Here is a 27,062-nt window from a genome sequence, read left to right as displayed (position 1 = left end):
CCTGTGACAGGAAAACCCAATCGGAGCAGTTCATATGTAGCACATCACGGATATGTGATGACTTCCGCTTTGTGGAAAAGCCGGATTTCCTTTAAAAAATAAAAGCATATATATATATATATATATATATATATATATATATATATATATATATATATATATATATATATATATATATATATATATATATATATATATATATATATATTTTAGAACGAGTGGATGAAAAAAAAAAAAACATATTTAGCCGAAACGTCACATGCCATTTCAGTCTGTGGGATTAAAATACAAAATATATAAACACCTTAAAACTAAACAAAAACATGAATTATGATGCTATGACAACTCTTCTAATAGGTATGCAATATTTTGGGTAAACATAGTCTTAACGAAAACCATACACATATGTAACCACACCTCAGATAATTTTGAATAGAGATGATGTTCAAACCACATATAAGAAATATTGTCAATGATTAGTTACATTTTACAGGCCAGCCATGATGCATCTCTCAATGTGTACATGGCTGGTTGTGCAAATATTTCCTTTGGCATAGGCCTACATCCCACATTTGACTGTTGATAGATTTTGGAATTGAGTTATGTAACACACCACAGCCTGTGGTTCAGCTATAATTACATGGATAAATGTTCAAACCTGTACATTCTCAATGCAGTTTGCTTTTCTCTTTGACTTTGACAAATCTCTTGTCTTTCTCTTTCACAGGCATACTTAATCCTCTGTTCTTCACTTTTATTCCCTCTCATTCTGTTCAATGTGTCTCACTCTCTTCACACACTGAAACACTCTGTCCGTTTATCTGTCTGCCTCTCTCATTGCATTACATTTGTCATTTAGCAGACGATCTTACCCAGACCGAATTTCAGTCCCCCTGGAACAACTCGGGGTTAGGTGCGTTGCTCAGGAGCACAATGGTGGCGGCCCCTAGTATTGAAATCACAACCTTCCGGTGTTTTATTTGGAAGCCAAACTACTACTACTACTACCTCAAACTTTGTTGAGGATGCTTTATACCGTGTCCGCCAAGATGCTGTCCTCATCTTCCACTTTCATCTTCATGCTGCCACCAGCAGCTGCATATTCTCCGGCAGCATGCCCTTTGACCATATGAGATGCAGCGAGTAGAACTATAGAGTAGCAGTAAATAGAAACACTCAATTAAAGTACCTCATTGCAGAACTAAATGTACTTAGTTACTGTCCACAACTGGATTTGTGTCTTCTGGAATCATTCATTGTGTTTTAGAAAGGATGGTGATCAGCATTTTAACCTCACTAACAAGTGGTTACTTTGTTGGACTCAACATTGGTCACTTACTGGAATTGTTCCTGTTGACAGCCCACACTCTGTGCTCCCACCAGTTAGTTTCTCTCTTAAAGTGCTCCCACTTTTACCAGACCAAGGTACATTTAAACTCCCATCCTTCCAGGATCCACCAGCACTGTGACACTTTCAGTTGACAGCCACATTCCTGACCACAGAATAACATTAAAACCTCCAGCTGAAGAATGACAGGACGACAGCTTTCATTCACTTTTTTTATTGATATTGAAATCAAATGGACAATGAACACGCATGGTCAAACAGCTGGCTAATATCTAGTTCTCTTTAAAACCACAACTGTCTAATTTTAGTGACATAAATGTTTTATATACTGTATATATTGCCTTCTGTATATGTACATAGGTACACGCATAGAGTACATACACTCTGTTGAGGTTTAAATATGCGCGCGCACACACACACACACACACACACACACACACACACACACTAATGGCTGGACTTTGTTCAGTTCCTGACTGGAGAGGGGGAGGATTTTCAAAAGGAAATGCATAGATTGGAACAATTTAACATAATGTCACAAGCAGGCTCTATACACAGTTCAAAGTACACACACTGAATTTGGAGTTTGTCTTAAGAGTTTGGTCCTTAAAAAAACTAAAGAAAAAATAGGATGGTAAAACAAAAAAGGTGAATACAGCCATTTAACATCAATCAACCCTTGTAGATCAGAGGATTCATGAGATCGACTAATCGGTTAAGAGTTAGAATACAGCATCATGGGAATGACGAGTAATGTTTGAGAGCCAAGTGAAGCGGGTTGTAGTATAGCTGTAGGCCCAAACGAACAAACATCAACCCTTCCCTTTTAGTGTCCCAACTCACCACCCTTACACAAGTGTTACACCAGACCCCAGACCAACAGGCTCTAAACTCAGTATGTTAAACAACAAGAAAGGGGAATTACAAGGTCTTCATTGGTCCGTGGAAGAGGTGCACACAGGTGAAAACTTTTGAGACCATGCCAGGTGGAGATAGATGAGGGTAGGACCACTGGCTATGCATGGGGGGGGGGGGGGTTGATGATTTGGAATGATGCCCTGAGCCGCGTTGGCTGCCTAGCGGACCAGTGGGGACTGCTTCAGGGAGATGAGGACGGAGCGCATGCGGGACACGTCTTTGGCCTGCTTGCTGGACTTGGGGTTGAAGTCGCAGAGACGAGCGACCCGCTCCCACTCCGTGCCGGGGTTGTTCTCGTCCAGATCTGAAATCATGGCCTCCTCAGCCGCCCTAAATGAAAAAAGGGAAGAGGATGAAGAGGACATGGAATAGAACACAATCAGTGGAGGAAGAAGCAAGATACACCAAAGTACACGTACGGCTCTTAGGAAGTCCTCTGCTGATCACCGACAATCACAAGTTTGGCTGGAAAATACAATCGAGCCTCTGACAATTTACTTTTTCAGATATATTAATGGGGACAGAGTACCATGCTAAGTAACTGATTGTTTTTCTCATAGTCTTAAGCACCTTCACTTTAGCGCCTGTCTCAAAAAAGGACCCCATCTGCTCTATTACGTTCCAAGAAATATTGCGATGGTAGTTTTGTGGAGATACTCTAATGAGGGCGGTATATTGTAATGAGCCTGCATGTGACATAGGAAGGGGAGACAAAACTGAAGGGCTTGTTGAATCACGTTTTCTGACTCAAGCAGCCCACAACAGACAGACTGGGTTGTCTTATTTCAACATTTGTGGGTTGGTAGGCACTCCCGATACCTAAATGTCTGTGCACAAGCACTGAACAAGTTACTTTTTTTTAAGGATATGTCCACTTTAAATCAAAGTTAAAATTTCAATCTGGCATCAAGATTTGAGAAAAAGTCCTCAAATCTATTGAGCATAAATATCTACAATCTCCTTTTATGGTTTGATGGGACATTGATGGTTCAGCAGAGTCTACCTCAGGGCAGGACATTCCAATCACAACACAGAAACAATGGACATCCATCTGTCTTCAGGCCCACAAAGAGAAACAAGCTACAACAGTTTCATTACCTGTGGCATGCCCCCAACTCTGCTTACACATTACAGTCACCTGTATTTTTGACTCGCCACAACAGTTAAGGGAGGTACATTTAAAACACTGATGAGAACTCCAAAGAAAACAAACAGAAACAAAAGCTAAACAAAGTAATTGTAAGGTCTGAAAAGCATCTTTGGTTGGTTAAAAATGCAGTTCTGTACAGAACTGGGGGAGGGGAAACTTCAACTTGCCCTGTGGTTGCATATTTATAATGTTCTCTTTTCCTCAACAAGACCCAAGTATAGGAATGATGAGCTCATCTATATACTTGTCCTTGATTAAAAAAGGAACAATAATGGCAAGTGGCTTTTTTTTCTTTCTTTTTTTAACCAAGTCCAAAAGAACTGGAAGCGCAGCTGGGCCTTAGCCATGCACTGCGGCTGAAAAGCAGACTATTTAGAGGTGTGGCAAAGAATGCGTTTACTTGGATTTCATGTGTCAGAATTGTGGAACAGATCAATTTCTTCTTGGTGAAAGTTTGGCACTTTTAAACCATCTATCAAACAAAAAAGAAGATGATATTTACACTACAGGGTTTACCACATAGCACTTGAAATTAAAACACAAAAGTAAGAAAAGAAAAGAAAACTACAATCTGAAAAAAATGGATCAGTGCCACTATCACAAGACATTTGGAGATGCAAGCCACAGATTATGGCTAAACAAATGTAATCCCTCATCACACCCCACCCACAAACATAGTAATAATTCCACTGCCGTAATACCTTTCTACTTACAAGGTCTTTACTTCTATTCCCCACCCAATCTGCAAGCACAAACTCAGCTACTAACTACAACACAGTACACAAAGCAAAATGGGGATGAGAAGCCAATGAACAATCACCGTCACAACCACCTACAAATACACAAAAGGGACTAGAAGGACCACAACAAACAGACATTATAACTAACTTCTATCTAGGCAGTGGAGCTAACTGTTGGGATAGTAAACTGGTATCTGTGCAACGTATTCACACTCTCTCTCACACTCTCTCTCTCACACACACACACACACACACACACACACACACACACTATCCCTTCTCAAAAATGTAAAGTATTTGGAGGTTGTGGGGTTTCATATTTTTACTTAACTGGTCTAGGCGGTAGCAAGGATGGTTAATGTGTGTGCTTTAAGGTGCATAGGAAAAGAAAACAAGGAGAAACAGTTTCACAAGTCAGAATATAGAAGAGAGAGAGAGGGGACGAAATGAAAGACAACACAAATGAGCTCAATGCAGATGTTGAAAGCTAGCATGCAAAAGCGACATTTTTTTCAAATTCTCCGAAAGCGTTCAGTGTGCAGCCTTTAGTTTTGGTGAGAAAAAAAAATAAGTTTTTGCTTCATACCTTATTTCTGTCAGTTCCACACACAAAAGGACATTATGGCCGGGGGTCTCATTTACAAAACTGTTGATTATGTTCTAACAAGTTGGGTCTAAACACAAGCACAAAACTATTTTAGTAATTTCCTGATCTTTAAAATGTTCAAAAGCTAACCTACAAAAATGTTCATCTTGTCACATGACATTAACACAGTTTGTTTAATTGCATCTGCAACTCCCACTCTCCAAATCTTAAAAGGCTTTGTTCAAAGATGTGTAGAGATGCATTCATTCTCGTCACATTTTTTAACTCAACATTTGTGTGGGAATTGGTATTCACATCATTAAAGCCCATTTGTTCCTTCTGATTGCCTATAAATGAGGCCCCTGGAGTCCCCCTCACAGCCTCACACTAACGAGATGAAGGAGGAGTAAGTGGTGTGATTCAGTGTCATTCTACACCTACACTGCTGAGCCTCAATCACACATAAGATTAGAATATGCTGCATAAACTCCATTTAGGTGCGTCAATATTAAGTTTCAAATACAATGGAAATATGCCAATTTTCTAAAAGAACAGCTCAACGACCAGTCTAATGAAAGTACAATTCAAAATCAAGATTTTACCAGGGAAAATGTGAGACTCTGTTCACCAAACATAATGGCTTTCAGCTCTACATTTCTAAACTACAATTACCACCTTGTTGTTGTACACACTGAATCAAATGTGACGAAATTTACTCCAGGCATTCCTGAGATATTGAGTTCATGAGAAAGGGATGGACAAACCGAAAACAGTTCAACAGTGCTATGAGTTTGATCTCTCCTTAACCTTGAAAACCAAAGCTAATCATAATAACCAATAAGTGTACACCAAAATGCAGGTTTATATGCGTAACCAATTAATTTGATAGCAAAACCAAAGGCTGCACAGCTTAGCCTATTGAATAGCTAGCTAGGCGAATTAGCAAGTCATGGTGTCGGACAGCAGTAGCTCGAGAGCAGCTAACATTCGAAAGCATGAACACAGTTCAGTTTGAAGCAGTTGTGTTTGTAACCATAATATGACCAATGGTGTTATCAATAATGTCTTTGGTGTAGTTTTATTTAGCTCCAATAAGGAGGGAAGAGAGACAGTGGACATGATGGAAACAAAACTGTTATTTCTGAAGATTAATAGCCTAAAACTATTAATATCTTTCTGCAGCCTTTTATAAAAGATTATTAAATATCCTCAAAAGGCAAAAACTCCAGTTGATAGCTTGCATCAACTGGAGTTTCTGAATCTGGCAGATAGTTCCAAATAAAGTCCAAAGGAAAGAAATACAACTTGACCTTCACACAGTTTGGCACTATCCTATTCTGCACATAAGCGAGTGGCCAAGGCTGGGAATATGTGAAGTTAGGGCAAATATTTTGGAGGTTTTACTTGTAGAACTTCAGAGGAAGGAACTATCTCCAAGAACAATGTCAACTGTGCACATTGTGATTAAATAAGATACGATTTCCCTGAACAAACACCCAATAAAGTTTAGGTGATGCCAAGTCCACCCAAACAAACACCAAAGTCCAAATATAAACACACAATTGATTCAAACTCATCACTATGCATCCTAATCCTGAATAATATTGTGTAGATTAATGTTGGGGGAAAAAAAAGAAAAGAAATCACCCTTTATTAAAAAGGTGTTGAGTAGAAACAAAACACTTTCTGTTAAAGTTCATATAACTAATGTAAGCATGTGTTAATTGTTGGAAATTCATGTCTTGCTGAAATAAAAAAGGAAAATAATATGGAAGTGAATAATGGATGAGGCACAGTTATAAAATAATTGGATTTCAATGGATGTTACTGAGGAACGTGGCAGTGTGCGTGTAGTGGCATGCAGTCATTCTCTTTACTGAAATATCCATCTGCTCACAAATGACATGCAGACATATGGCGTGGAAATTATTACTGCACACTTGAAAAAGGAAAAAAAGCTACATGACAGGTGTAACAATTAAATTGGAACCTAAAGATGGAACTAAAACATGGCAACACAAGTGAAGGTAAGTAATGCCCTAACTAATGAGATGATGCCAATTGTTGGATGCTGGGAGTTGATGACAATGGAGGGGGGGAAAAGCAAAAAGAATGAAAAGGAAGGATGTTAGTTGGAGCAACATACACATAACCAATGAGCTCAGAGAAGGGCTGCTTGTAGAAGTCTTCATCCAGCACCCTGGACAAACATCCGCCCAAACGACAGAGCAGCAGGAAGGCAGAAGAGAAGAGAGACAGTGATAAAAGGAAGAAGAGGATGGAAACACAAGCATTATAGGTTACCACACAATAATAAGCTAAGGCATATCATCAAAGGCTCAGGGAGGCCGTCAGCTCATTGTGTCCACCCCCTGAAATCTTCAATTACGAGTCTCTGGTGACCTGCTCTGAACACTTTAACCTAATTCCAGAAGTGAGAGTAGCTTCAAAACATTATCCAATTCAAATTGTTCCACTTTCTGAACCGACTGGTCAATTAACTGAATCCTCAAGATATGTTGTAATATACAGCTAATGAATATACTGTAGGTAAGGTAATCAACATATTTATTCATTACAGCTTCTCTAAAGTGAGGACTCATTTGCTCATCTTTGGTTCATATTAAGGCCCCGTCACACATGTCCGTATGACAGAAACGTATGCCGGCGCATACGAACATTTGTCAGAGTCCAAATACGTCCAATTTTTCATCGGATCGGAAAAGTGAACATATACAGATACGCATGTCTAACCTATTGATAGCGCATCACTTCCTAATACAAAATGTATCAGACGAATGCCGACATGTTTCTGCCATACAGAACTGTGTGACAGGGCCGTATGTCTGGCGTGTTCGGCGTAACGTCTGCGTCCTTCAAACGATCACAACTTAACCTTAATTTATATCAACCTATTGCAGATATTTCGTATGTGCCAGCATACGTTTCTGTCATACGGATATGTGTGACAGGGCCTTTAATTAGATACTTGTGGCTTTTCTTGACAGGTCAAAAACAAATGGTTAATTATTTTCTCTACATTTTACTGTATAAACCAAGTGATTATTATATGAGTTTGGAAAAGAAGAAGTAGATTAATAACGAAAATAATTGTTAGTTGTGGTCTTCGACATTTGTAGGTCATTAATAGACAAAGACAAACACCATGCATATGAAAAGATTATCCATGACTAACACTTTCCCGACAAACGCAGGGTTGCCAGATGAGTAAGGAGTCATGGCTGCGGGTAGTTTATTATTAATGAAGCAGCAGGGCGACATTACAGTGCAGGAGAAACTGAGACAGAAACTAGCCACCTCAACTCTGCAAAATTATGAGGTACTAAATCAGTCTACATATGTATTAGTCTTATGATTTTCTTTTGCACAAAGCAATTAATCGATAGTTCTCTTGAGTCATGTTCCTATCCAGCGAAGGATAGGAACAATGACGTACTTGGACAGCAGCACGTGGTCTTTCTGGAACCTCAAGGCTAATGAGGACCCATTTCTTTTACTGCTGGAGACCCTACACACTGAACCAACCTTAGCATTCGTTTTTTTCTCATCTGTTGTTAAATCCAATACTGCTGCTATCATTTATAAAAAACTGTTAACACCCTTTTTGTGAATCCTCCATATCATCTTTTTTTATCCACACAAACGTAAATGTTTTCTTTTTTATGGTAGTATGAGCCCCTCTCTCATTTCCATTGTTCGTTGTGTCCCGTTTCTACCTCTCTGTGAAGCCAGTACCTGTTATTGGTTTTGGTTTTCTCCAGCTGCTCATTCTGCCTGGCGTGCCACTCTTCCAGCTCCACCTTGGCTTTCTCCTTCCACTCGGACTCCTGCTTGAGAGAGTTTTCATCTGGGGAGGGAGATGAGCGAGGAGAGGGGTGATAAAGAAGTGATGAGGCCGATAAGAATGATATTAATTATATGAAAAACAAGGCAGGACACATTTTATACACAGCCCAACATACTATGAAAAATAACCTGCTAGGTTTGAATCTCCAATGATCCCTAATAAAAACACTTTCGCCTGTTCTTACCTAGCAACTCCAGTCGATCACTTTGCTCCTCCCTCCACTTGCGTAGACTTTCAGGTTCGGCCTGCAGCCGGTCGGCACTGGAAATTGCTGCATATGCATCAGATGGGCCGTTGCTTTCCTGAGAAACAAGGGAGGTGATGATATACAGATATAATTGCGTATCTATGTCATAAACGGAGATATAGTGAAGAAAAATTGTTATCCTGGATTATTCATCTTTCCGACTATCATCTGAAAGTTCTTGTCATGATTACAATATGTATATTGTATGACTGTTCTTAAAGATTTATCAGCTGAGCTTCTCTCACTGCCAGAAAGAAGTCCTGACAATGCAAAAGGCAGCACTGTTGCAATGACAGCACAGGAAAAGGAAGTTGGAGCAAATCTAACAGCCAGATATTCAAACCTCTGAGATCAGCACTGAAATCACACTACTCCTGCAAAAAGGAAACAAGTAATTTCCACACCATCCACTTAAAAAACATCCATCTCAACATTCCATTAGCAAGACAGCGGTTTATTAATCTTATAAATTCACCTAAAGGATGAAGTACTGGTTTATTACTACTTTGGTTTTATATATTGTAGTTCTGGCCGTTGTTCCTTTCAGTAATCGTAACATTTTCAAGACAAACTTTTCAAGAAAAGATAGACATCGTGAGAAAAAAACGGCCAACCCCGACGCTAGCGAGCCTATCACAGCCGGGAAAAGGGTTTCTCCGACACTTTCAAATCACCAACTACGAGCGGTACCCCCGACCCCAATGTGCAGTGCCTCCGAGAGGCACTGCACATCGTACTGCTGGGAATGCCTGCTATTTACAACTAAATGTTTCGGAAATATATATAACTCTGTTGTACTTGACTATGTTAAGGTGATGCAACGCCCGGTTATACTGCGTTTCTAGAGCCATGGCGTCATAATGATGGTATTAAGAGGTGGAATAATTCAGGTAGGACTGTGTAGGATATCACTGAAGGCATAGGTGTGAAATGCACGGCCCGCCACTGGATCATACAAATGCGATCTAACACTGACAGCGGGTGAGGGTAACACCTACAGGATAAGACTTTTTCACAGTGCGTTAAGGTTTTTCCTTCACATTATGGAAACAAATGTCACTTCAGAATCATGTTTCGAGCAATTGAGCAGTTTACCAAAACAACAACAGCAGTGTCCTGACAATTATCCTCTGTGGAGTTAGGAGAGCCTAAAACATACAGAGGCAGCGAGAAAAAGCTCTACATTTAGAGTTAAAACGGACAAAGATGTTTGATTCGGACTGTGACATGCGTTGTACTTTGTGAGCATGAATAGACTGTCACTATGCACACGAAAAAACAGAAGAACATGAGGACCAAAGACTTGGGCAGTTTGAAAATTTAAGAGCAGAATTGTGAAAAAGTATTACCCCATGAAGATCTCCGTTGACAGCACCATCTGCAAAGTTTCAAGGAAAATAGCGGTTATAAATCTAGCATACAAATAAAACCGCAGACATGATTAAATATGTGTGGGAAGAAAACAACAAAACTTATGATGACAATGGCTAGCTGGGAATCTTCTACTTTTGCTGAATCTTCAAAATGTTCATACACACATTTAATTATATGATATGTCAGCACTTCTGACCAACTGCTAAACCACAACGAAGCCACAGTTTCAAGGAAGTAAGGCAGTCATGGTGGCCAAAGGTCGTTTAGCTCCATCAATGTCCTCCTTTGGCTGTAAGGTTAGCTGGCAAACACGGTTGTAATGATATGAAGTGGCACGACCAACAGCGGTAGAGCTGATGTTATCAGGCAACTTTATTCATGGGTAGATTGTTTAAAGACAAACATAATTATTCCGTGTTTTTACATAGCGTTGACACAGGTTAATGTTAACGCTAGCTAAACCCACTTGGCTAATATGTGAGCTAAGCTAACAGTAGCAAGCTGACCAAAAGAGCATCAGTTCCAGTGTCCAATAAGGACTAAATAACGGAATTTATTTCGAGAAAAAATAAAGCTAACTGAACAGAAATCGTTAACGTTGAACAAACTGCCTCTGCTTGACCGCAACAGTCACCCACCGCTGGAGTCTCCCAACGACGAGGGAACCTCTCCGCTGTCCAGGATGCTGAAGCCTTCGTCGTTTTCAATCCCCGCGATTTCGCTCTCCTGCTGGGCCAAGAAAGCGGCAGCGGGGTCCTCTTCCGACCCAACACCGTTTCCAGCTGCGGGCGCGTTCAGCATGTCAAAATCATCCATGTTGTGAGTACTTGTGTGAGGATAAATATGAGAAACGGAGTCAGCAGGTGTAGCGGTTGACCGAAACCGATTAGCTCAACGGGAAGAAGGACGACAATGAAAAAAAAGAGTAGAAATTAGGAAGCGGAAACGTAAAAATAGCCAATCACAAAACAGAATGGGTGACTGACAATACAGAGCACCAATCACGAAACAGCTGCCTCAAAGGGGAACCAATCAAATATGTGTATACGCTCCTGCATACGGGTCCCATGACCTGCTACGTGCTGTCAGAGTTGTGAGAAAATCCGCAGTCTGAGATTAGGCGAGATTCATTTGTTACATATTTAACGTGATGTCATTGTGTCTTGCTCAAATTAAATATGTTTAAGGCTCAGTTGTACTATTGTATTGCAGACAGATGCATGTGTCTTGTGATCTCGTCAGATCATAGAACCTTGTTCCACATTGCTAGTCTTCCATATTCCACAACACTATTCCAGTTTTTGGTTTTCCTCCTAACTGGTGAAGCCCCCTAGTACCATTTGTTGTGTCCAGACCAAGCGCAATGTCATGGTGGTTAATTATTTACATAAAGTCCAAAGGGCTCAGGTGACAAGAAAGCACTCACCTGACTCAAGGTGTAGCTAGATACAAATATATTGCTTTTTTTTTAAAAAGAGTTTCCTTGCCGATAAAGATAAGCATTTTTCCAATGATGATTGAACATCCTATATAACTACGTTTTTTTTTTTTTTAATCCTGGGATTTAAATGAGGGTGTAGGACTTTGACCTGGTTCCTAATTTTCCTGTAATTTACACTCAATATAACTACTTGATGTGAATCAATGATTGAAAGAGACAAAGAATCACACAAATGCTGTTCTTTTTTGTAATTTTACTTTTTATGATGATGAAAATCATCAAAACAGAACAAATTGTGAAACATAGCTGAATATGACTCAGAGGAAATATTACTACATTGCATGTAATGTGCATGATGAGTAAGTGGTGCAATAGTGAATTAGGAATAGACTGGAGGGACCTTAAGATTTAGTAGTTGGAACTGAAGTGGACAATTTAAATACTGCAACTGTGTTGGAGCTCCAATGTGTACTGATATGGGGTAGAATGCAAAAAATAGCAGGGTATTAATGGGTGGCCAATATTCATAATAGTAAAAGTCAGATTTCAGTAATTGTGTGACTGGCTATTCCATTCAGTTTAGATATCCAGGACACTCATTTGATTGAACACTGAGAAATGTTGCAGTCACTGTTAAAAAGTAAAGTTAGCAGTGGGAAACAGCAGCGCAGTCAACTTGTTTGCTCTACTGGACCTCCAGAAACACATGGCCCCAATATCAGATGTTTAATATTCTCATTCTTTTACATTTATAACATAAACCAAAAGAGGGCAACTATGTTGTGGACTGGGATTTTGCAAAAAGTGTCAGCAGGATTTGTACAGAACAACCATGTTCCTTGCTTTCCTCACTTGTGTATGTCTTAAACAGGACAGTTCATTTATTTGGAAATACACCCAAAAATAAATTCATCCAAAGAATTTCAATCAGCATGTAATGCACAATACAATATGTAATTACATACAAACCACATAAATATATTTGAGATAAAATATATCTTCAAAAGGCATGAAGGAAACTTCAAAATCAGTTCAAATCTTCATAAGGTTGATGGTAATGAAATATAACTTCACCTGATTCAGGCAAAATATTCACCCTCATGCCCTTCTCATACTGTAGCAACTATTAGGCTAAAGCAGTTGTTAGCTTAAAATCTTATTATTGCATCCCATCTGATTTTTCATTAACCATTTCTGTGGGTGAGGAAGGTGTAAGCCTTCAACCTCACTAAATACACCACTATCTTTATAAACTTAATTTTTCCCCTACACCTTTTAGATAATTTATTTTATAACAACATATAGAAATGTAACATAACTTCACTGAAACCCTCATCTCAATAATAGAACAAACTGAGAATCAAAACTCCATACAAGATATAAAGAAAAGTGAGACGGCAAGCAGGAGAATCGAGAGGAAGCTGCAGGAGAATGTTTCAGCAGTACTTTGGTCACATCTGATACAAGCTTCTATAATAACAGACTTCTCCATCCACTCACATCACAAGTCTTACCCTGCACAGGTCATTTTGGCATTACGATGGCTTTGAGGTTTATTCAAAAGCTTATGCTTAATTGCTAAAAGAAAAATGAAAAGAAAAAATGGCCTGGGACTTCATTAAACCATGACCATGTAGATAGTAAAGGAATTTCTGGCCTGTGCAATGGACCCACTTCAACACATGACATATGCAGATTGGGAACTGGCTAGCATTTGGCCTGTTGGTGAAGGCATGATTCTCACAGGCTTGATAAATTGTATTTTTGTGGACAACCACATGCAAAACTGCCTTTACTTACTTACTTACTTACATACATACATATTTATATATATATACATACATATTTATATATATATATATATAATAGCATATTTATATACACATATAATACCTATTTATATATATATATAATATATTACATATTTATACACATATATATATTATATATATATATATTTTATATACATATTTATATATATATCTATATATATATATCTATAATTATATATATATATCTATACTATATATATAGATAATATATCATATCTTCTCTTCTCTCTTTATCTATCCTCTATATCCTATCCGGTCTATCTATCTCTACTCTCTCTCGCCTATCTATCTCTCTCCCCCTCTATCTGGCCTTCTCTCCTCGCTATATCCTCCATACTCTCTCTCTCTCCTCTCCCTCTCTCTCTCCCTCTCTCTGCTCCTCTCTCTCTCTCCTCTCTCTCTTCCTCTCTCCTCCCCTCTTTCTCTCTATCCTCTCTCTCTCTCTCTCTCTTTTCTTCTTTCTCTCCTCTCTTTCTCTCCTCTCCTTCCTCTCTCTCTTCTCTCTTCTCTCTCCCTCTCTCTCTCTCCTCTCTCTTCTCTCTATCTCTACCCCCCCCCCCCTCTCTCTATTAATCTCCCTATATATATATTATACACATACACATGTACAGATCACTACCAGACATATATATCATATATATATATATAATATATATATATATACACAACACACACACACACTATATAATATAACATACACAATATCTAATATATATAAGATATAGAAATATATAACAGATATATATATACACATAATATATATATATAAATAAGAGATAAAAGAGAGAACACAATATAGATAGAAGAGAATAGATAATATAGAACACAGATCATATATATACAAATTAATATATACAATATATATATATATACACTAATATATATACACATATTATATATATACATATATATATATATATATATATATATATATATATATATATATATATATATATATATATATATATATATATATATATATATATATATATATATATATACATACATACACACACACACATATATATATATATACACACATACATACACACATACATACATACATACATACTGACCACATTATAATTGTCTAGCCTTCAAAATGTATCCCCTATGCTTATGTGTCTATCTGGGCAGTACATGTGCTACTTTCAGTTTTGTAGTCCTTTTGTTGGCAACGGTCCTTGTTAAATCAGGACTATATCCTTCAATATAGCCTTCTGGTTGCATAGTCTAACACCATGCTCGCTGCTCCAAGTAGAGCAGGTTCCTCCAACTCTGATGTGACGACCTTGATGTTCTGGGCAGACGGTAGCGCTCTCTCAGAGATGATGCGCTGCACTGGGGCTTGGTAGTAAGAGGCCAAGACTCCGGACAGAATCACCAGTGTGGGGTTCACTGTGTGGAGGATGTTAACGATGCCCACACCTAGCGCCGTGGAGGCTGGAGAGGGGAAGATGAAGACGAAGACAGATAGAAATGAGATCTTTCTCTTGTTTCAATAGCACATTTTATGACCAGTGATGACTGGCCATAACATCTGTGACTTCTTTTTGCTCAACAATGTAAAGCATTTGAAATTCCTGCATATGTTTGCGTTGTGCTCTGACCTTTGTTCAGAACAGTGTCCGCGTTGTTGTTCCCCAGTCTGGCTGCACTGATGAGGTGGGCAGCAGTGATCGGCTCTGCAAGCTTTATATTCATCCCCTCCACCTCCAGCAGGTCCTCTGAGAGACACACCAACACACAGGTCAGATGTATGTACTGTATGTATATAAATGATTAATAATGGTATGAAGCCCTTTGAGACATGTGGTAAGGAGTTACATTTAATTAACTTGACAATTTGCTTGGTTTTCTTCATCATGCTACGTTTCAGCAAAGTCATAAAATTATAAGATAATTTAGTTTTTATTTGTAATTTAAGGTAAAAAGGATATTCCTCCAACCAATAAATCCAACCAACCAACATTCATGTTTGCACCACCTACGTAACATATTTAACGAACAAAACTAAAAGCTGTTTTCAGGGGGCATACACGCCATGTTTAGAAGACACACCTTTCTCAGCTACTCTCTGGATCTTCTGGCTGAATTGAGTCTCGACACATTCCTTGACGCTTCATACGCACAAAAACACTCACCGTCGTGCAGCCTTTTGGCCTCTTTCTGCAGGGCCATGCCGGACGCGTAGGCCTCTATGCATCCTCTGCTACCACACGAACACTCTGGACCTTCTAATGAAACCATGATGTGGCCCAGCTCTGCAGCGCAGAAGGTGCTGCCGTGAACCAGCTCATTGTTATGGATAATCCCTCCGCCAATACCTACACAGAGTCGAGACATTTACTCCCTCAGTAGTTAAAGGCAGTCAGTACCATCAGTTCATCGATTACTGATGATGATGATCACAATTTGCGTCATGATACAGGGCTCACAGTTTGACACATTCACAACACATTTAGTATGACATAACATGTACTATGACAGTAACTCATTATTTATTTATTCCTCCTTATGCACTAAACTGAAGAATTAAAAAATGCCTTGATCAAGTCAAACTGCAGGATTTCTTTTAGAAACTGACGATGCCACTTTTTTCCAAATAACAGTTCCATTTTATTTTGTTTAGTTAAACTAGGATTATGACAATTGACAATTTCATTAAATGTTATTACGCTAACAAGCCTGTTTATACTGATAATGAAGGACCAAATGATTGAATGAAAGGAAAAAAATCCCGACTCACCTGTTCCTGTGATGACAGTGACAAAGTTCTCCACCCTCTTGCCGTGACCAAATTTCTTCTCAGCCAACGAAGCACAGTTACCGTCATTGTCGACCCAGACGGGTAGGTGCAGGGAGTCAGAGATGGGTGTCCTCAGGTCCACTGAGGACCACTCCTGGATCAGGTTTGTGGAGTCCAGGACCACACCTTCTTGTGGGTTTACACGCCCGCCAGTGGACACTCCTAAGATGTAGATGAGAGATTTCAGAAGAGCTATGACATGATAGTTTTACAACACGTTTGTCAGCATCGCAGCAGATTTTCATTCCGTAATGTGAGTGTGCGTTTTTCCGTACCAACACCGAGTATTCTACAGTTGAGGCTGACTGAGTCATGCATGGCATCTGCACACATCTTCAATATAAGCTGCATCCTGGCCTCGTAGGTCTTTGGATTGGGCTGAGTGTACTTCTTTACTATGTTACCCTGGACAGAGACAGAGAGACAGAGACAGAGACAGAGAGCAAAATCAAGGTAAGATTTAATCACAATGAAGACACAGCATCTGTAAGGATATTAGTGCGTGTAAGTTGTATTTAGCCACATTTTTTACTTTTTATGGTTCTTCAGTTTTCATTTGAATCATAGCTTTTTTGACAAACATTTAAAATGCCTTAATAATGCCAAAGAGAAACAAATATCTTGATGAACAGTGCACATAGCATTTTGATAAATACTTCAGGCTCATAAAGATGGAGAAATAGCTATGTAAAATGCAGCATACCCTCATCCCGACAATCGCCACCCTGAGGTTGGTCCCTCCCAGGTCAATAGCCAGAGCGCTCTGTGTCTCCAGGATGTGATCAATGTCCTGGGAGATGGAGTCTTTAACGGGGGGGAAACAGAAAGTCTTCTGCAGAGGTTCATCCAGGTCAATGGTTTGTAAAAACTTGAGAATGCGAGGCACTGCATTTCCATCGCCGTAAATCTTGGAGCTGATGGGAAACAGAAATGCACCTGTGTTCATATCTTTCATCTACTTTTTAAAAACAGAAAATCGCGATAAGAAAAATTCAAGTTTCAGGATCTGTAAGGTTTAAACAAGGTTACATGGCTTCTAAGTAGTTAAGGGTATCAAACCTGTACTTAAATTCATCATTTGTACAATCCACTAGAGGCAGAGCCTCATTGTTGCACATACAGTATCTACATGGGCTAAAGCTAGGTTGCACTAATGATCCCGCCTCAATGATTACTATTGAGGTAGACATTGTTTCTCTGACAGCATGAAATACATATAATATAATTGCAAAAATACATTATTGCTGAGGAAATAAGTAGGAGTGTGCACATCCAAATCAAGGAGGGCTGGTTCTGAACCAAAAATGATCATGAAATAAACAATAATACATTTTCTTAGTAAATAAAGCAGCATATATACTAGAAACATTACATTTATCTTGTTGTTATAACCCCCTTAATAGTATCCATGGCAAAACTGTGTGATAAGATTAAAGAATCAATGCTTTTTGAACAAGAAAAAAAGAAAAGAGGATATATAAAAGATAACGTGCCAGTGAGACAGACAGTCTTACCAAGGGTATCTCTTTCCATACTGCAGCTCCAGAGCGTGGTAGATCTTATTCTGAGTGTCGTCATCTCTGACATGTAGAACATTCTCACCTGGCGGAGAGGGAAACGTCATCAACACAGTTGTGTAAGATCTGAGGCAGATTCATTTAACAGAGCATTTCTTTGGATCGCTAATAATACCTTAGCAGCATGTTTGTCTTCCAGCTGCCACAACCCTCTAATATCGAGAACAATAAGAATAACTGATCAGATGATAAACTGTCTATTTGAACACATTTTGTAAAGCTTATAAATGCTCCGTAACTATAAACAAACTATAAACAACTTTTGCAGAACTGCAGCTTACTTCAGCACTTGCAATGCTTCATTAGTTATTTAATGCATCTCTTGACCTTCCTCCGTCAGAGAGCAAATCAGGACCATAATTATGGCAGCATGTAACCATAATCTTCTTTTTTGTTACACATACCCGTTTCTCTGCCAGTTTGCCTTGTTCCAAGGTTAATGACAGGCGTGCCGAAGGCCCCTGCCTCTCGTACCCCGCAGCTGCTGTTTCCAATCATGCAGCCGGCGTGGTTCACCAGCTGGATGAACTGATCAAAGGGAATGTGCTTCACCGCCCGGAAGTTGGGGTGCTGTTCGATTCCCTTCTTTCGCATCACGCGCACCATCTCCTTACTTCCTGTTTACATAGGAAAGGGCGGGTCAGGGTACATTTATTCATTTAATTAATAACATTTCACAAATGTACAACAATCTCTGATCCACATACTTGTGATCCTAGTTTTAAATTTGAAAGAAAACCTCACATAGAAGAAAACATGGAGGAACTAAAGCAACTAGTAAGTGAAACTAACCAGCATCAATGTTAGGGAAGAGGATGAGGGTCTTTTTATCGAAGGCGATCAGGGCATCCAGCATCAGCCCGTAGATCTTAATAGAGTGCTGGATGTCAGTGGTAACTGGGTGCTGCAAAGCCACAATGTAGTCACACTCCTGCACCTTGTCACCTGTGACATGAATAAACACCCCACACATGACATACAAACACACTCTAAATGTCTTTCACTGTCTTCTGTCCCATCACCGTATCCCCACGTACCCAGCCAGCTCTTGATGATATCCATGTAGTCGTCTCTGTGATTATTTGACAGCAGCTTATCATATGAAGGGCAGCCAGCCAGCAGGATGCGCGAGTGGTCCTCGCACATGGCGATGAGGTGCTGCTCTGCCCTGCGTGTGCAGCAGGCGTGGTAATGGGCCAGTTTACTGATGGCGTGGCGGATTGAGTCATCAATTGTACCACTCACCTGGGAAAAAGGGAAGAGAAGAGATGTTTTTTTTCACTTTTAATTACTACAGTTCTTGCACACCAGAAAGCCTTACAGACAGGTACAACAGATCAAAAACAATTTCCTGTAAAAGAAGAATTTTTTTTTTTATTCTGTCGATTATTTGTTATTTATTCCATTAATCCATTATTGTAATCTGTGCCGCTTTAAAAAGGTAAGAAAAGGTATTACCGCATAGTATACACACTGTGTGTAGTGCGACATGAAATATAATGTACGACTAGATTAATCAAAGTAGAACTTCTGTCTTATATTCTCGAGCCTTGCCTCCTCACCTCTCCTCCCTCCACGTGAAGTATTCTAATGTTCATCAGCGCTGCAGCAGTTGCTAGGGCCAACGCGTCAAACCGGTCACCATGGACGACCAGGATGTCAGGGCGCAGCCTCTGTAGTACATCAGGGAGTTTCACAAGTGCCAGCCCAACGCTCTCCACCATGGCTGCCTCATCCTCTCCTCTCACAATGGTGTGTAGCTTAGAGCCAATGTCAAAGTTGTCCTGCTCGATCATACGGAAAGTGTTCCTGTAGAACGGGAAGTAGGGAAGGACAAATTAAAGCAAACATCTGATTAAATGAGCAGAGTTTTATAATGTTTGCAGATCTAAACCCCATTGAACACCTGTGGGCAATTATGGACTGTTGTGTTGGCGAGTGCATTACATTTTATTTATACACTATTTTACTGCCTTGGAATGTCTGGAACAAGCTTTTTTAGAAAGACACCATTGTGCCAGTTGGTCATACCCGTAGTCATCGATGAGATGTGAGCCAAGCACCACAACTTCCAATTCAAACTCGTCAGGGTTGGTTTTGATCCCAAACATGATGGGGGCAAGCTTGGAGTAGTCCGCTCTGTTGCATGTTGCAACACACACCCTCAACTTTCTCTTAAACTACACCAAATGACAGTGTAACCACACACACACACACACACACACACACACACACACACACACACACACACACACACACACACACACACACACACACACACACACACACACACACACACACACACACACACACACACACAATTAAACGCATAGAAACACACTTTCCACTAGTTATGTTTAATTGTTCAAATACATACTAAAAATGATTGTTCTACTATTGGGGTTGGAAGGAATATTACCATCTTCGTGTATAAAGGCTTCGTATATGTATTTCCGTTTCTGAACAACTAATGAATGATGTTTTAAATAAACTTACATGGAGCCAAAGACGCAAAGCCATACCTGATTATAGTCTTCCATCTTTTCTCTCAGCATCTTTTCTCCGTAACTTTGCATTCTCAGATTGTATAACTCCTAGAAAACAAAGACATGAGAGAGGATGAGATCCAGTAATGGGTTTGTAAAGCAAAGTATTATCCATTATTTTCAACACCCTAACCCACCCACAGGTTGTACTCACTTGGTCCTTCCGAATATTCAGATGCTGTAACATGGAAACACAACAAAACTACACTAAAAATGTTTTGCATTTCACATACAGAACACATGCCGACACATTTTTTCCAGAGATGGGAAACATGCTGTAGGACAGTGGTTTGCGTGGCATGGTAAAGGTCACACGCTCACACCCATAGACTGTATACTGTATAGATGGATGACGCAGCTTCACTTCCACCCACTGTACAAAAGTGAAGCCAAAATATCCCGGATATGGGAGCTGCCATCTTAAGATTTTTATGTAATTTGGAGCCAGAGTCTGCGCAGTAGTGATTGGGGTGGTGGAGCCAAGGCCCCGCCCACTCAACCACCCGAGCCAAATCAAGGCAAAAGCCTGTTAGTGTGAGCCACCTAGCTGCTACGTTAGCACCACGGTAGCCGTTTGGCTAGAAAGACACAACAGCTAACCATAACAACACTTCAAATATATTTAAGATCACACTTGAACATACATCAGCGTGATAAGAACTACATAAGTTGACAGAAACCATCTTTGTGAAAATGGTATTTGACGTGCACTTAGACTTTTTTGTATGACCCCATGTCCCTTCCGCTAACATGATGGGGGCAGGATTTATGACCCATACAACAGCAAACCACCAGGGGGCGATCAATGTTTTGGCTTCACTTTTGGGGAGCTGCCATGTTGTCCATCTTCATATGTCAGTCTATGCTCACACCTCTTACACTCTGGTCATGTGATGAAAGAAAATTGGTCTTAAAGGACTGGAGCCCATAATTAAGTGCACAAAGTCCCAGGTTCCTCATGACTGAAATGCCTGAACACTGTCAAACTCGACTGACATAATTGATTGTCTCATTCAAATTATAAGTAAGTAAGTACATTTTTACAGATAGCCAAAAGCTAAATTGAAGAGATGTAACGTGATGAGATACTTTCTACAGGGTATACAGGGATATAACAAATATGCAGTTTTTACATTTTTAACTACACCCGGCGAACCAGCCTCCCACCGACTCGTTTCTGCCACTTTGGATTCAATCAAAACAAACTACCAAAAAGTGTATGGATCATGGCTGTAATATTGACATGCCCTGAGTTTGCCCGAGTCAGGCAGCTATACTTCTCCCTCTGTACTGAGGGAAGACTGGCCCTACAGTGACTCACTATCGCCTCTAGAGGAACAAGTGGTATTACAAGACATGACGGGCCAGCGCTTGTCAGAAAGACTTTTAATTTCAGTAGATATCTTTGCAACACAATCCATAGAGGTCTTTGACATATCAACACCGTTACCTCTTCACATTCTGTTGATAATGTTAGTTAATTGTTTTAATGTTTTGTTTACATTTTTGCATATCTAACATATTGAACCTTCAAGGTAGAATATGTGAATGCGTGTGTTCTTCTCAAAACAGCTGTGTGAAATAGGTTATGACGCAGACTAAACCTTAAATATTTTTGTGTCACCTCGACAGATGTTAAAGTGCTAGCTGGCATTACGTACTAGGTTATAATTATAAATCAACAGACTTGCAATTTAACAATTTCTTGCATTGTGTTCAGATGAAAGAAATGATTTGCTGCAAAAACTCAGAGGCGAGGATTGTCACATGAGAATTACTGGTCCACCTTTGAAGTCAGCCCACCTCAAACTTGAGCCGTTGTTGTCGCTGCTGGCTTCAGGGCTAACCTGAGAACCTTAACTTTTAAAAGCCGATGTTCTTGGTTAAGTGAATATTAGCACAACCTCAAGAAGCCAGTAGTAAATATGAACTTGGCAGGAGTTAACAACAGTCAGTGTTGACACAGTTTGACCCTCCTGGTACAAACAAAACAAATAATGGTACCGCATAAATGTTGCAGTGCAGGTTCAATTAAGATTCCCCGGATGTACCCGCTGCACATTCGCAATCGGTCGCCACGCTTCATTACTTGCTGTTGTGACCCGACACTTTGAACGTTGAAGAACAGCGTCAGGTTACACAAAAATGGTCTTGGTTTAAATGCTATGATTTACCCTGAGTCTCATTTAGCACACTAGTGACTTCCACCCAAGCATCACAAGACCGCATCAGCAGCCAGTGTTAGGGTATGGGGGCAGGGACACATGCCGAGAGCAAAGGCAGAGATGACACAGCAACAGAGGCAGACAGAGATACACCACACACAGAATAAAATAATGGTAATGATAGACAGTGAAACAGGAAGGAAAGATGTGACGATAAAGACAGAAAATATGAGAGTGATGACTTACATGTGGGTTTTTGTGCAAAAGACACGGTTGCTTTTCCATCCAACGCCTCTGTGGATTCTCAGATAAAATCACACTCTGCTCTTTTTCAAATCCCTCCATCTTTCTATTTCTGCCTTTAGCCCAGCCGCATTAGTCAATGAATGAAGCCAGCAAGCAGCAGAGGAAAGGAGAAAAGAGGAGAGAGCGTAGTAGGGTGACACAGACATACAGCTGGGGGAGGGGATACATGAGATCTGGGTAGGATTGGTTTGGAATAAAGCTTGTCGTAGACCAAGTGGGAGGACAAAAGAACAAGTGGCATCCTGCCAGGAGCTTCGCAGCTGACACACACACACACACACACACACACACACACACACACACACACACACACACACACACACACACACACACACACACACACACACACACACACACACACACACACACACACACACACACCTACAGAGTGGAAGAAAGGAGAGGGGAGAACTAAATAGAAATTGTGCCACGCACGCAATCTCCCCACGCCACGCACGCAGAGCGCCCCTCCAAAGCAGTAAACCTAGGGGAAACACTGCACATAACTACCTAAATTCACCATTGAACTTTATGAAGCGGGCTTTAACCAAGATTTTGCCAAAAGAATCTGGACTCACGGAGACATCTGTGTTTTATACGAAAGAGGTTGACGCTGTAAACGTAAATACAAGGGTCAATAAAGAGTTTGACAAAGATTACCAGGAATGGTTGGCAAAGGGAGTAAACCAGTTGAAGGGCCATAGGGGCCCATTGTTGATCTCATGGTCCTGGTTGAACCGACAACCCTTAATAAATCAATAAAGCTTATTCATGCCAGAACTCTCATTATACTGTGTTGGCCCCATTTAAATGAATGCGAGAGCTGTGTTTTCAAGTCAATCAGTTTCAATTGGCTCAAAACACATTATAGAGAGTTATCATTATCTTATTTGAGCACTTGGCTTGTTATATATTTGTATAAGCCAAATGAAGCATTAGGTTAAAAGTATTGCTTATGCCAATGTTAATAAAAGACTCTTGACCACACTTTTATGGGCCGGGTAAGTGGTCATCCCTTTAGTTTTGTTAATCATCCCAAATCAGTCTGTCCAGACCTGCTAACTCCCACCAACCAACACAGATAAGCCTAAAACACAGAGTAACTAACTAATACTTACAGACTACACCGTCTGCATGCCTTCACCTTATTGGTCAGTCCCTTGCGACACTAAATTACTTACATTGTTCAGACAAAGCTGTGGTCGGAGGTAAACTTATGAAAAAGCCATAAAAGCGTTGCAGCCAATGGCAGTCTGCTACATCACTGATTCATAGGAGTGTTTACTCACTATTACTAGTGTTCTCTGTTTATTTAAGAAGGTCAGGGACCTACAGGCTTCTGCTTCCCATAATTTACCAAAAGAGTTCAGGATAACTTTCTGGCATTTTAATAACTAAGCAATTAATTGAGAAAATAATAATAAGATTAATCAAAAATGAAAATAATCCTTAGTTGCTACATAAAAAATATAAATCAGGCAACCTCAAGAAGCCAGCAGTAAATATGAACTTGGCAGGAGTAATCAACCTTCATTGTTGACATAGTCTGAACATCCTGGTACAAAGAACAGAGATAATGTTACACCAAAACTCTCCCAAAGCAGGTTCAATGTACATTCACTCTGATGAAACAAAAAGCAAACGCAGCAATGGGCCACAAAATGTGCCCAGAACTTAGTTCTCCGCAGGATTACCATAAACACAAGATCCTAAATTTAGACATCCAGGGCCAGCTATGCAGTGTTTAACTTTATCCTTATTGTTATTTTTTATTTATCACACATGTACACAGCACTGCATTTAACCCATCCTACACTCTGTGTGACTGATGTCTTGTACTTGTGGTTGCACAATTTAATAGGTGCGTTTTATGACGCTTGGCTAATATCCCAAAGCCATGCCTTCAAATAAGTACTTATAAAATAAGTACAGCGGATATATCAGTCCTGAAGTTTAGAAATAAAATGTTGTATTGGGAAAATAAGGTAAGAGTAATTCAACAAATCATATTTAGTTAGTGAACAGGGAATTTGTTTTTAAATAATAATTATACATTCGCTTTACATGAGACGTTTCTTATAAGACAGGGTAGCAGTGGCATAGCTAGGCCTTAGAACATTTTAGGTGGGCTTCAGCCCACCTAAAATGTTTTAAAGCCCACCCAAATGAAAATTTTGAAAAAAATAAAATAATAAAAGTGACATTCTAAGGCATCTGAATCACAACAGCGTGATAGATCGCTTTGCCACTCAAAAGAGAAGGAATTATTTGATGCTTCCACCTACAAGTGTCTGAAAGACAGATGGTGTGTTTAAGAGTGGATAGGCATTTCTTTGTCTTAAAGGGCACCAGATTTATGCAAATGTGCTTTATTTTGGGCAAGAGGGACATGTGTCCTATTAGAAATTGGTGTCAGTGTTTTCTCCAATCATTCAATGTTTTTATGATGATAAATTAAAGAAATAAATATGTCTGTTGCTTTGTAGTTATTGCCATCTCAGCTTCTTTAGATTGTTATTTTCACAGTTGCAAGTACCATCAACAGTATGGGCAAACATTCTTATATTTCCACCCACAGAGATGAGCAAGTATAAGATTAGTAAGAAATAATTATAAATTCACATCCAAATGGAAAAAACTGGGATTCCCGACTTATGCTCCTTTTATGAAGAATAAAGCGTTCAAAATGAAAATATTTCACAATATTTTCAATTTTTTTATACTTTGATTGATATATTTTTCATATTAGTGTTGAGAGTTGTGCCCCCTCCCCTTACCAAGACCACAAAGTTCTATTAGATCTAGCATCTTCATTTTGCTCTCAAGTGCACCAGATGCATACAATTCACTTTAAAATGTTAAAATAATTCTAAGACCCCCCTAGAGGATGTGAAGTCCACCCTACTCCTACGACATGTCAACATGACTAAGGCCAGGTAACATGGACCTGGTTAAAATGACTAATATATTGACTACACAACCAGCACAAAACACTATGGGTGTGTAGCGGCTTTGCTGAGTACAAAACTCCCAGACTTACTTATTCATCATCATGCCATCTGAGTTCCTTTAATGGCAACTGTACTACCATGCAGGTGCACACAGCTCCACCTCACCTCTGGGCTAAGCGCAAACTTGAAACCCTAGCTACGCCCCTGCAGGGGAGTTTAAGATCTTGCATTTACAATAATCCTGCGGAGAACTAAAGTTTTTTTTGTCGTAATTTGATGTATTTGTATTTTGGTTTGTTATGCCCAAACGAATGGTTTTAGCTAACTTTTACCTGGAAACAGGAGAACAACGACTGGCAGCGAACACATCGCGCAACATCGCCTCCGCTACTTCTCGCAGGACGTGTCAACCCTCGCAAGCGAGCTAGTAGCTTGCTGATTAGCAAACATTGTCCAAATAAATGAGCAACCTGCACCTCCCCAGACATTGTACGCAACGTTGTGCCAAGCAGCACTTCGTTTTTGTTTAAATCCGTAATTCTGGAGACAATGAAGAAAGGGGTCCCAGAAAGTACAACATATTTCTCCTCCACAGACATCCATCCGCTGCAGAGAAGTTAAACACTAAACTTAATACAGCACTACTACGTCATTTTGTATCACCTTTTCGCTAAATTACTACCGAGATTGCAGGGGGATTTCTCACTAGTGTGCATAAAGTTAAAACTTTGAAATGAAGTCCCGCGTCACCTGAATTCCCACAATGCCTCAGTGAGTCTTTACAGTTACTGCGCTCGGACTTTAGCAACAAAGTGACGCTAGCATCTGTTAGCCCGTTAACAAGCCTGGCAAGGAATAAAACAATTTCTGACATCCTCACATCAACATCAGTGCTGCGTTGTATGGCTAGCCCAAGTCGTCATCACATAATGTTACGCAGTGGCGTAGCTGTTAACGTAAGCTGACTTTAGCTGGTGAACCGCGCCTCGTCGTTAGCTGAAGTTATCATCTCTTTGTCGATTTAGATTGTATTACACTGTTGCAGAATCTCACGTTATGACAATTACCTTGAATTATCCAGAGACGCTGTATTCATCTCATGCAGAAATCATCCGTGGTGGTTATAGCCACTTCTTTCCCTTCTGCTTTGGGTTTCCAGGGGTTACTAGCCAACGTTACATGGGCATCTGGCAACCCACACGAG

The 27,062-nt window shown here is 39.8% G+C and overlaps 2 protein-coding genes across 8 annotated transcripts; both read right to left on the bottom strand.

The window, feature by feature from the left end:
- Positions 1 to 1,546: 1,546 nt before the first annotated feature.
- Positions 1,547 to 11,156, bottom strand: clta (clathrin, light chain A). 3 transcript variants are annotated; one of them, XM_029434725.1, is made up of 7 exons: positions 10,870 to 11,156; positions 10,207 to 10,235; positions 8,795 to 8,912; positions 8,499 to 8,610; positions 6,889 to 6,942; positions 4,488 to 4,523; positions 1,547 to 2,596 (listed from the first exon to the last, which is right to left on the bottom strand). In XM_029434725.1, the coding sequence occupies exons 1-7, from the start codon at positions 11,045 to 11,047 to the stop codon at positions 2,425 to 2,427; spliced, it is 699 nt and encodes a 232-aa protein (XP_029290585.1). In that variant the 5' UTR covers positions 11,048 to 11,156; the 3' UTR covers positions 1,547 to 2,424. The 3 variants fall into 3 exon arrangements, with proteins under 3 accessions (XP_029290585.1, XP_029290594.1, XP_029290602.1); XM_029434734.1 differs by lacking the exon at positions 4,488 to 4,523 and having other exon boundaries at positions 10,870 to 11,155; XM_029434742.1 differs by lacking the exons at positions 4,488 to 4,523; positions 6,889 to 6,942 and having other exon boundaries at positions 10,870 to 11,152.
- Positions 2,604 to 27,062, bottom strand: gne (glucosamine (UDP-N-acetyl)-2-epimerase/N-acetylmannosamine kinase). Of its 5 annotated transcripts, none has more exons than XR_003832426.1 (16): positions 22,848 to 23,167; positions 20,591 to 20,614; positions 20,413 to 20,484; positions 19,922 to 20,070; positions 19,453 to 19,699; positions 18,928 to 19,135; positions 18,683 to 18,835; positions 18,295 to 18,507; positions 17,828 to 17,915; positions 17,017 to 17,227; positions 16,589 to 16,718; positions 16,254 to 16,475; positions 15,649 to 15,831; positions 15,115 to 15,231; positions 14,581 to 14,947; positions 2,604 to 4,426 (listed from the first exon to the last, which is right to left on the bottom strand). XR_003832426.1 is itself a non-coding variant. In XM_029434676.1 (15 exons), exons 1-15 carry the CDS (start codon positions 22,944 to 22,946, stop codon positions 14,712 to 14,714), a joined length of 2,352 nt encoding a protein of 783 aa, XP_029290536.1. In that variant the 5' UTR covers positions 22,947 to 23,167; the 3' UTR covers positions 14,525 to 14,711. The 5 variants fall into 5 exon arrangements, 3 of the variants coding, with proteins under 3 accessions (XP_029290536.1, XP_029290561.1, XP_029290553.1); XR_003832427.1 differs by lacking the exon at positions 2,604 to 4,426 and adding an exon at positions 14,167 to 14,184; XM_029434676.1 differs by lacking the exon at positions 2,604 to 4,426 and having other exon boundaries at positions 14,525 to 14,947.

This window comes from Cottoperca gobio, chromosome 1 (genome assembly GCF_900634415.1).
Source record: "Cottoperca gobio chromosome 1, fCotGob3.1, whole genome shotgun sequence".
Classification (NCBI taxonomy): Eukaryota; Metazoa; Chordata; class Actinopteri; order Perciformes; family Bovichtidae; genus Cottoperca; species Cottoperca gobio.
This window is presented reverse-complemented; position numbering and strand designations above follow the sequence as displayed.

What these genes read in the sequence shown, in the direction of transcription:
- clta (XM_029434725.1), bottom strand. Translation starts at nt 11,047, where the DNA reads ATGGATGATTTTGACATGCTGAACGCGCCCGCAGCTGGAAACGGTGTT. An exon ending in GTCGTTGGGAGACTCCAGCG is followed by an intron (nt 10,236 to 10,869) that starts GTGGGTGACTGT and finishes GAAACTTTGCAG; the next exon opens with ATGGTGCTGTCAACGGAGAT. An exon ending in TGATCGACTGGAGTTGCTAG is followed by an intron (nt 8,611 to 8,794) that starts GTAAGAACAGGC and finishes CTCCCTCCCCAG; the next exon opens with ATGAAAACTCTCTCAAGCAG.
- gne (XM_029434676.1), bottom strand. Translation starts at nt 22,946, where the DNA reads ATGGAGGGATTTGAAAAAGAGCAGAGTGTGATTTTATCTGAGAATCCA. An exon ending in TATGGAAAGAGATACCCTTG is followed by an intron (nt 17,228 to 17,827) that starts GTAAGACTGTCT and finishes GTTTCCCATCAG; the next exon opens with CTCCAAGATTTACGGCGATG. An exon ending in CTGTAGAATACTCGGTGTTG is followed by an intron (nt 16,476 to 16,588) that starts GTACGGAAAAAC and finishes TCTACATCTTAG; the next exon opens with GAGTGTCCACTGGCGGGCGT.